The sequence below is a fragment of the Oryctolagus cuniculus genome, chromosome 7, assembly GCF_051225735.1.
Source record: "Oryctolagus cuniculus isolate XC-2025 breed Fujian yellow rabbit chromosome 7, ASM5122573v1, whole genome shotgun sequence".
Classification (NCBI taxonomy): Eukaryota; Metazoa; Chordata; class Mammalia; order Lagomorpha; family Leporidae; genus Oryctolagus; species Oryctolagus cuniculus.
In genome coordinates this window covers 22,934,696-22,944,521 of record NC_142873.1, presented here as the reverse complement: position 1 = coordinate 22,944,521, position 9,826 = coordinate 22,934,696, and the positions used below count along the sequence as shown (strand labels likewise).

The 9,826-nt window shown below is 60.1% G+C and overlaps 1 protein-coding gene across 1 annotated transcript; it reads right to left on the bottom strand.

Moving 5' to 3' along the window:
• Positions 1 to 234: 234 nt before the first annotated feature.
• ATG9B (autophagy related 9B) lies at positions 235 to 9,459 on the bottom strand. Its single transcript, XM_070077328.2, has 14 exons — positions 8,760 to 9,459; positions 7,647 to 7,690; positions 7,462 to 7,526; positions 7,116 to 7,277; positions 5,697 to 5,838; positions 3,509 to 4,263; positions 3,206 to 3,359; positions 2,810 to 2,989; positions 2,148 to 2,384; positions 1,825 to 1,958; positions 1,571 to 1,667; positions 1,277 to 1,400; positions 1,030 to 1,170; positions 235 to 902 (listed from the first exon to the last, which is right to left on the bottom strand). The coding sequence occupies exons 1-13, from the start codon at positions 9,307 to 9,309 to the stop codon at positions 1,043 to 1,045; spliced, it is 2,772 nt and encodes a 923-aa protein (XP_069933429.2). The 5' UTR covers positions 9,310 to 9,459; the 3' UTR covers positions 235 to 902; positions 1,030 to 1,042.
• Between the last annotated feature and the right edge of the window lie 367 nt (positions 9,460 to 9,826).

The window sequence follows — 9,826 nt, the reverse complement described above, 5'->3', positions numbered from 1 at the left end:
CTGGGCATCCCTAATCCTGGTAGGCCCCTCCCAGCAGCTGTATGCCAGGGCCTACTACTACCCATTAGGTGAAGTTTAGCTTCCCCTTCGTTTCTCGGGAGTGTCTTACCCTCAAAGCCTAATCTCTAAATCATTCAGATATTTATTATTGTTGAAGATTTACGGGAAGAGACTGTGCCAGGTGTTATGACAGCCACTGACGCCTAACCCCAGCCCCGGTGAATTACAATTGTAAAATCACAACTTTTGTGTTTTAACTGGGACTCATGGGGGAGTGGGGAGTCTTTGCCGGGGAGCGCCATGTACTCCATGTGACCCACGGTGTCCAGCCAATCGTGGGCAGCTCTGACTGAGAAAACAGGTGCAGCCCTCAGCCGCCGGGGGGTAGGGGATGCCAGAGACTACGTCCCAAAGAAGTGCAACGCAGCCAGAAGCAATCTTTACTGCTTGTTTCATACAGGAAGAGGAGCCGCACCCACTTCCTCAGACATCGGCCAGTGCTGAAGTCCAAAAACATCGGCCCTCTCTACTCTTTCCACTCCCAAGTCCCCATGGGAACCTGAGGGAGTGGCAGCATGAAGAACCCATTGCCCCCTTCTCTTCCACTTAGTGTGGCCTCTGCCCTCCACCTAGAGGATGCGCAGAGACTTCTTCCCAGGTTCCCACTCCCGAGGCTAAGCCCCGGGAGAGGCGGCGGGGCGGGTACCTCCTTAGCTCCTCCACGCGGGAACCACCTCACTCCTACCCTTTCTCTGATCTCTGGGGCGAGCTCCTCGCTGACCCCCAGGTCCTTCCCAATGAAAGCATCCTGGGCTCTCATCAGCCGGGGGCTCTCAAGTTGGCTTGCTGTGCCCTTCCGCGCCACTCCGCGCAATCTCTTGTGGCTGGAGAAGCCAGGGAACCTGGGGGAGAAGGCTCTTGGTAAGAAGTCCAGGGCTCTGGGTTCCAGAGATGACTTCCCCACCACCCTCAGTTCCCACCACTATCCCCATCCCTTTTCGCTCCACCCCCTGCGTGGGCCATACCGACCTGAGGAGTCCTCTCATTCAGGGTTAAGGGCCTGGCCAGGCTCCTTCTGGGTGTCTCTGGTCTCCTGAAACCCTTCAGGGAACAGCTTCCTAGCCCTCTGGGTCCCCCACTGCTGTCTGGGGCTGGAGGCAGGACTGGAGCCTGGTGACAAAAGCCATCAGCTGGGCAGTGCCACAAGGCCCAGGGTCCATCCAGGAGCGCCCTCTGCCCGCACACCCCCACACACACACACACACATGTTCCTCACCATCACTTGACCAGGATGGCTTTTCCTCGTCCGGCGAGGCTGGCTGGGAGGAGCTGGACCAGGGCCTGGATGGGGACGAGGCTTCAGCCTCCCCCCACACTTCCTGCTGTTGCTGCTGATGGAGCTGGATGGGAGGGAAAGGAATGAGGGGCTACCCCTGCCCCCAGGGGCAAGGCCAAACCCCCTCCCCAGCTGGGGGCAGAGGGCTTTTATACCTCCTCCTCAAGACTCCAGGCCCCATTTTGTCCACCTGCTTCCTCCCGCCATGTCCCTTTCTGGCAGCCCTCTGCTCACCTGGTGCAGGTAGATGGCATGGAGACCCATCTCAGCAGAAGCCAGCTCTGGGAGCTGGGCCAGCTTCTGGCCCCCACTGCCTCCTGGAGACACACAGCTAGAACACAGGGTGTGATAGGTCAAAGGGCAGGTCGCTCACATCCCAGAGGGAGGGCCCCTCCCTCCCAAGTCCCCCTCACTGCCCCAGCTCCCTCCTCCCAGGACAGTCAGCCCCTCCCCTGACTTCCCTTGCGTCTGGGGCCTCCGCCTCTCACCTGGGGTCCTGGGCGATGCGGGAAATGGAGGCAAGGAGGCTGGCTGTGGCAGCAGCCGGGCACGGGGTTGTGGGGCTCAAGTCCCTCGGGGGCAAGAGGGGGTGAACCAAGAGGTTGGCCAGGAAGGCCTCCGGCTGGCAGCAAGAGAAAAGGGGAGACAGAGTCAGAAGAGAAAGCAGAGAGAAGAGGAGGTTCAAAGAAGACTGGAGAGCTGGCTGGGCTGGGCCAGCAACCCATTAATAGGAAAGGTGAAGGCGGGGGGAGGGGGGTGGAGGGCTTAGGCGCTGGAGAAGATAAAAGAGCCGGCCAGGCCTGGGCCTCACCAGAGGGGAGGTGCAGCTGCTGAGCACTCCTGGGGTGGGGGGGCTGCGAGCCGAGGTGGTGCCCCAGGCAGCCGCATCTTGCTGAACCCGGCCACGAAGCTGCCCGAGGAACTTGGAGCTGTGCCCTGGGGGGCGCCATTGTGGGTGTGCCAGGGAGAACCGCATCAGGGAGAGCTCTGTCTTCCCATCCTCTGCACGCTGAGACAGTGAGGCCTCCGTCTGGCCTTCCGAGAGCCACTGCGAGCAAGGGCGGACAGTCAGACGCTCAGGACCCTGCGCCCCGTGAGGGTCGGCAGGGCTGAACCCTGCCCCGCTTTCCACAGGAAGGAAACGGAAGGCTGTGGAGCAGCACGGGGGGCCAGGTCCAGCTCCGGGGCACAGCCAACCCCAGGGCTTCACCCACCTGTGCAGACAGGGCCCCGCGTGCTGGAAGCCGGTGCTGGCTCAGCCCCACCCACTGCCCTGCCCCCTTTCTCAGCCTCTCTGGTACCCTCGGCTCCCATTTCCTGCCATTACCATGCACTGCATTGGCATCATCTCACGTGGGCCTCACGACAAGCTTCCAGAGGACATTGGGCGCAGGAAAGTGAAATGACTTACCAGCTCTGCTTTGGGTGAGGCAAGCCCAGCCCAGCCCTGAGCAGCCGGGGAAGGACTCTAACCTGAGGATGGCCGTGACGTTTCACATCCATGAGGGCAAAGGAACAGATGTCCCCAACCCCAGCCACGTCCACAGTGAAGTGATGGAAAAAGTCAATAATCTCCAGCGCACGAGGGCGGAACCAGAAGAGCAGAAACAGCGGCGTGAGGAGAGGGGACAGGAGCTCCTCCAGGAGAGAGACCTGGGAGAGGGGGTAGGGGCTGCGTTAGGGCCCGCGCCAGTCATCAGGACCAAGAGGCACCCAGAGACAGGGCAGAGCAGGAAGCCTCCAACCCAGACACTGCCTCGGCTCCCCAGAGCCAGTCCCAGGCCCCTCGGTCCCGTGCCCTCTCCCACACAGACCCCCACCCCCACCCCAGGGACTGCGTCGCCTCCTGCGTGTGGGCGCGACCCTCACCGCTCGGTATTGCAAAAGCTGCGCCATCTGCCGGTAGGCGCTGGCCCTGCCGCCAGCGCCTGGCTCCTCCGGAAGGTAGTGCATGTGGGCCAGAGCCGCCTGCAGCAGGAACTGCGGGGCACGTCCCTGGCACTGCTCTTCGGGAATGAAAGACCTGGGGGGCGAGATCCAGGGTGGGGAAGGGGGGGTGCCGTTAGGAGGATGTGGAGGCGGGATTTAGGACTTGGGGAGCGCGCGGGCAGTGGGCTCCAAATCAGAGAAATGGGCATTCCCACCACCATCCCGGACACCTGGCCGGCGCACCTCGCCACGGTGGCCGTGACCCCGAGCGCGGTCATAGCGGTGAGCACGTGCTCCACGGCGAGCACGTCCTCGTCGTAGACGGTGAGCACCAGCAGCGCGGCGAAGAGCGCGCCGGCGAAGAAGACGAGCTGGCGGGCCAACAGCGCGCGCAGGGGCGCGGGGGGCGCGGCGGCGCGCAGGAAGGCGGCGGCGGGGCGGTAGGCGCGGGCCAGGCGCGCGCGCAACTCGTGCGGGAGCTCGTTAAAGTGGCGCAGCTGCAGGCGGGCCAGGCGGGACCAGCGGCGCGCCCCGAACGCTCCGGGCTCGCGCCGCAGCAGCTCCACGTGGCTGTAGAAGGCGTACAGCACCTGCCAGGCCAGCACCAGAGGGCTCAGCGCCAGGTTCACGGCGGCCAGCAGCAGCACCGTGCGCCCCCAGCGCGCGGCCAGGGCGCTCCGCTGGTCACTGCGCTTGTAGGCGTCGGGCAGCTCCCAGCCCCCGCGGAAGAGCGAGAAGGGACCTCGGAAGAGGAGCAGGTCGACGTTGAGCGCCAGGCCGCGGCTGAGGAAGGCCGCACTGCCTCCCCAGGGCAGCGGGCAGCGGGCCGGCAGCAAGCCCTTGTTGGCAAGCGCCACTTGGTAGTTGGTGTAGCGCAGAATGCGGTGATGCACATCCAGCTCGGTCAGCGGCCTCGGCTGCACGCACAGCCCTCCACTCCTCTGCAGTGCGAGGAGGCGGGACTGCACCTCCGCCCATGGCACCGAGCTGAGCTCTTCCTAAAGGGACAAGAGGACTGCTGAGCGCCAGTGGCCCCGTTCCTTTCCGCTGTGATACCGAAGCTCCGCCTACAAACCGCCACATAAACTCGCCTTGGCCAAAGCTCCACGCCTCGTGGCCCCTCCGCCTTTCGCGTTCTGCACTCCCCTAACCCTGCCACTGACGCTTGGTGCGGCTGTGCCTGCTCATCTGAATCGCTGTCCCCAGCCCTGCCGCTCCTAAGGTCATGAGTCTTGTGGCACTTCCTGTGACACCTGCTTAGCAAACTCTCCAGGGGTTCCACCTGGCTTTTCAGCTCCTTGAAGGCAGGGTTGTCCCTTGGGCCCCACCGCCGCCGGTCATGCCACAGACAGAACGGCTGGCAGTTCTGGGGGCGGGCAGTGGAAGGGGAATCTCTCCCCGTTTACAATGTGTCAGCCGCAGCTGGACCCAAATCCTCACCACCTTCTGTTTAGGCATGTTTTCAGACTCCCAACCCCAGCCTGCTCCAGGCAGTCTTGCGGTCTGTTCCCAGATTAGCCTTCCTAAGACCCTGGCTGGGTCGGCGCTCGGGGGTGGGACGCTCCGCCAGACCCCATCTGGGGGAGCTGCGAACCTCATTTTTAGTCCACTTTTGCTCAGTTCTCCCAGCCCTGGTCAGTCAAAGTCCCTCGGGGTCAGCCTCTCCAGCTTAGCCCAATGTCTCCCTTCCCCTGGAAGGAACCGGACAGACAGGAGGGAAAAGATGGGAGGAAGAGAAAGAGAAGATCGACAGCCTCCTGGAACCGGAGGCTCCTGCTTTCCCTCTCTGGGCTACGCTGGCCTCCCGAGACTCCTCCCCGCTGTGCCTAGCAGTCCCCTCCTGTCTCGTGCACCTTCTAGAACCTCCCCTCTCCCAGTGCAGAAGGTGCTGCTCTGGGTGGGGCAGAGCAGGGACTCTGTGCCGCAGAGCTGCGCTTGAAAGGAGGAGGAGCAAGGTGGAGAGGGGAAAGACAGGGCAGAGCCAGATGGGGGCAGTGCCGAGGCCAACACAGAGGCTGACCGCAGTAGGGGGGTCACCCCACAGGGGTCTTGAGGGCTCAGTTTTAGGCTGGCAGGTCCCTCTCCTCACCAAGGGCCCCCAGATGCCCGCTGCTCCCCACCCCCACCTTCCTGCCTCGGGGCTCCCATCCAGGCCCAACCCTGGTTCCTCCTGTTCTGGAAATCAGAGGATGACAGCCCTCCCTGTTTACACCACAAGCATGTGACTCTAAGTCACTCTATATGACCCGGCTAAATAAACCGTGTCCATTAGGGCAAGGATCGTGGCTCCCAAGTGGCACGTTCCGCTCCTGATGTTACTCTGAACCCAGGGCTGGTGCCAGTGACGCCTCACTCTGCCTGCTCCTCCCCCCCCACCTTCTCTGCCACCTCGGCATAGCACCCCACACGCAGACGGCCCTGCCCAGCTCACCGGGGGAATGTGCAGTGCCTCCCTGTAAAACACCTGGATGTCCCAGTAGCTGAAGAGGTTGCAGACTGAGCGAAGCAGCTGGAACAGCCAGAAGCCAGCAGCCAGAACCAGGAGGAAGACCAGCAGGGGGCTGGCGTGGATCCTGCAGGGGGTGGACAAGCAGACGTGAGGGACAGTTGGGAGCCCCACAGAGAGCAAGGCCTGACTTGGAGACAGATGGCCAGCAGTCGTGGGGAGCAGGCACCAGCTAGCCCTTTAATGGGGTCCACACAGGGGGTCTGCCAAAGAGGCCTTCCCGAGTTCCTGAAAAATCCAAACTTTTTTTTCAAATCCTACGCTTTCTGCTGTCTTCATTTTCATTTTCCCGTGAGTGTGCAGTGGCATTTTCCATGAAGATGTCACAATGCCCTGACAGCCCATGGAATGTATTCTTGTACAGTCTTAGGTTTTACGGTTGTTCTGAACTTTTTTAGAGGATTTATTTATTTATTTGAAAGTTAAAGTTACAAATAGAGAGAGAGATCTTCCATCTCTGGTTTACTACCCAGATGGCTGCAACAGCCAGTGCTGAGTCAGGCCAAAGTCAGGAGCCAGGAGCTTCATCTGGGTCTCCCAGGTGGGTGGCAGGGGCCCGAACACTTGGGCCATCATCCACTGCTTTCCCAGGCCATTAACATGGGGCTGGATTTGGAAGTGGAGCAGCCAGGACATGAACCTGCACCCCATATGGGACGTTAGTGTCTCAGGAGGTATCTTGACCTGTGACACCACAATGCTGCCCCTTGAGCTCTAATTTCTAACGTGTACATAGATAAGTACGACTCTCCTAAAGAAAAGCTCCTCTGGTGCTCAATTCTAAAGGTCTTAAATATACTTACTATAGTTCAAATTAAATACAACTTAATTCTAGTTGTAAACTAAGTACAACTCAAAGTATGTTCAGTGTATTTTTGGCACTGAGACCAACAGCTCTGAGAACCACTTATCAAGACCAAGGGGCAGGGGCCAGCATTGTGGTGCGGTGGGCTAAGTTGCCACCTGCGACATCAGCATCCCATATGAGCACTGGTTTGTGTCCTAGCTGCTCTGCCTCCAAACCAGCTCCTTGCTAATGTGCCTGGGAAAGCAGCGGAAAATGTCCCAAGTTCCTGGGTCCCTGCCATCTGTGTGGGAGACGTGATGGAGTCCCAGGCTCCTGGCTCTGGTTGTGGCCATTTAGGGAGTGAACCAGTAGGATGATTGATCTCTCTCTCTCTGTCTCTCTCCCTCTCTCTCTCTCTGCAACTGTGCCTTTCAAATAATTGTTTTTAATCTTCAAAAAAAATAATCAAGGGACAATTGGGCAAGGGAATCCCGTCTGCCCCCCTCTCATCTCCATGTATGCTTCACCTCTGCCCCCCCCCCGGGGCTGTCACTCACCTCTGGGCACACTGGGTGGAGGGTAGGATGGCATCCGACAAGGTCACTTTGCTATGAAGTGGCTGAGTTTTTGTATGGTTATTTGGTTGGTTGGCAAACAGAACATCGTAATCCACACAACGGAGAAGGAAGGTCGTGAAGGTGACAATGAAAATGAATTGTCTGGAGGCACAAGGAGGTGCAGAGATGCGGCAGAGATTAGGCCTAGGGCCTCCTCAGGATCTCAGGCCCCAGTCCCAGCCCTGCCCGTCCTGCTGAGCCCTTGGGCCGCTTAGGGAAGAACTGGATTGATGAGTAGCCCATGGGTCCTGAGCAGAGAGCTGAGGGCCGGGGATCGGCATCTCACCCCAGCTGAAAGACATCCTCCAGCAGGATGCAGGCGAAGCCATTCCGCTGGTGGTAGCTGTAGATGTGTCGGGCGAGTTAAGAAATAAGCCTGGGCAGAATGGGTCCCTTCTGAGAAAGCCCCCTGCCCCAAGGCACCCTCCCTGCCAAGAAGGTGCCCCCTCCGCTGGTCAGCAGGAAGGATATCTTGGTGAAGAAGCTGTCCAGGTTCTGGATATGATGCCAGGAGCCTGGACGCAAAGAGGGGATGTCAGACGTGGTGCTTTCACCACGGTGACAAAGCCTGCTGCCCCCAGAGGCCTGGGCTACACCCAGGAGCCCCAGGTCCCCCTCCCCACTGCCCCCAGATGCACACACCCACAGTCACACACACTCACACACGTACACTGTCACACACATACCTCCCCACTGCCCCCTGATGCACACGCCCACAGTCACACACACTCACACACATACACTGTCACACACATACCTCCCCACTGCCCCCAGATGCACACACCCACAGTCACACACACTCACACACGTACACTGTCACACACATACCTCCCCACTGCCCCCAGATGCACACACCCACAGTCACACACACTCACACACGTACACTGTCACACACATACCTCCCCACTGCCCCCTGATGCACACGCCCACAGTCACACACACTCACACACGTACACTGTCACACACATACCTCCCCACTGCCCCCAGATGCACACACCCACAGTCACACACACTCACACACGTACACTGTCACACACATACCTCCCCACTGCCCCCTGATGCACACGCCCACAGTCACACACACTCACACACATACACTGTCACACACATACCTCCCCACTGCCCCCAGATGCACACACCCACAGTCACACACACTCACACACGTACACTGTCACACATAGCTCCCCAATGCCCCCAGATGCACACACCCACAGTCACATACACACATGTACACTGTCACACACATACCTCCCCACTGCCCCCTGATGCACACGCCCACAGTCACACACATTCACACACGTACACTGTCACACATAGCTCCCCAATGCCCCCAGAAGACACACCCACACACACATACACTGTCACACATAGCTCCCCAATGCCCCCAGATGCACACGCCCACAGTCACACACACTCACACACGTACACTGTCACACATAGATCCCCAATGCCCCCAGATGCACACACCCACAGTCACACACATGTACACTGTCACACACACACCTCCCCACTGCCCCCAGATGCACATGCCCACAGTCACACATACACATACGTACACTGTCACACACACTCTCTCTCTCTCACCGCGGAGCCCTTCGGGCACATGAAGCAGGGGTTGCTGCTCCTCCCCGTGGAGGGGTGAGTCCTGGGGTTCTTCAGGATCACAGTCTTCCAGCCGCTCATAATCCTGCTCTGGAATCAGAGGGCCTATCCGCAGCCCAGGGGGATCCTGGGGGCACCGGCGCGAGGGCGGGGGAGTGGCCGAGGCCAGGGATGGTGCGGAGTGGGATCCCCAGGAGGGGGTAGCAGAGGTGGGTGTCATTGCAGGCTGTGCCTGTGTTGAGGGGGTGGCTGGGGTGGGGAGGGCACTGTGGCAAGGCTGAGAAGCCCCTGTGCTCTGGAGCACGGGGCAAGGGGGCCCTGGAGCAGACGGGCAGAAGGAGGAGGAGCTTCTTGTATGAGGGGCGGGGGACAGCGAGAAGATGGACATCCTTCCTCCCCCGGGTCCCCGACACGCAGGAGGAGGAGGAGGAGGCAGCAGCGGCAGGGGGAGGAGGGGCACTGACCCGGGCCCCAGGTCTCCCCACCGCCCCCGCCGCCCCCTGCTCCCCCCCCAGCCCATTCGGCTCACCATCAGGCTGCAGCTTCTCCCTGAAGGCTGGAAGGTTGGGAACCTGCTGCTGTGGCCACAGAGGTCTGTGGCGCTGAACAGGGCCTTCGACAAGGACGAGGACAACAACAGCACCAGGTGACTCAGTCGGGGCAGGCCTCCGGCGTCCCAGCTCTCAGTCACCTGCCTGATCACTCACGCCCCTTCCAGGGCAATCTAGGGCCAAAGCTCTCAAGGGCCTGCCTCTGTGCCTGGGAGGGGCATCAGTTTAAGAGGCAGGAGTTGGCAAGCGCATCAAGACAAGACGAGACACATAGCCTCCATCTTCAGGCCTTGAGTAGCTTAAAGGAGCGAGCAGCAGCCCAGATGAACGCAAAATCCTCCTAAGGTGTTGCAGGATCTTGGGGCCAAGCTGTTAAGTCCTTCACTTCTACAGTGTTATCTGCCTTCCCTCCACGCACACATATGGTGATCAATAGGGAAAGAATGAAAACAGGTGCATGATCTGTTCATCTGAGGGTGCTAAGGAGAGAAAGAGGGG

Bases quoted from the DNA above. Each gene is read 5' to 3' on its own strand.
- ATG9B (XM_070077328.2), bottom strand. From the start codon at position 9,309: ATGGTGAGCCGAATGGGCTGGGGGGGGAGCAGGGGGCGGCGGGGGCGG. The intron at 7,278-7,461 runs GTGAGATGCCGA...TTGTGCCTCCAG, and splicing joins GAGGATGTCTTTCAGCTGGG to ACAATTCATTTTCATTGTCA. The intron at 4,264-5,696 runs GTGAGCTGGGCA...TTGTCCCTTTAG, and splicing joins AGGCACTGCACATTCCCCCG to GAAGAGCTCAGCTCGGTGCC.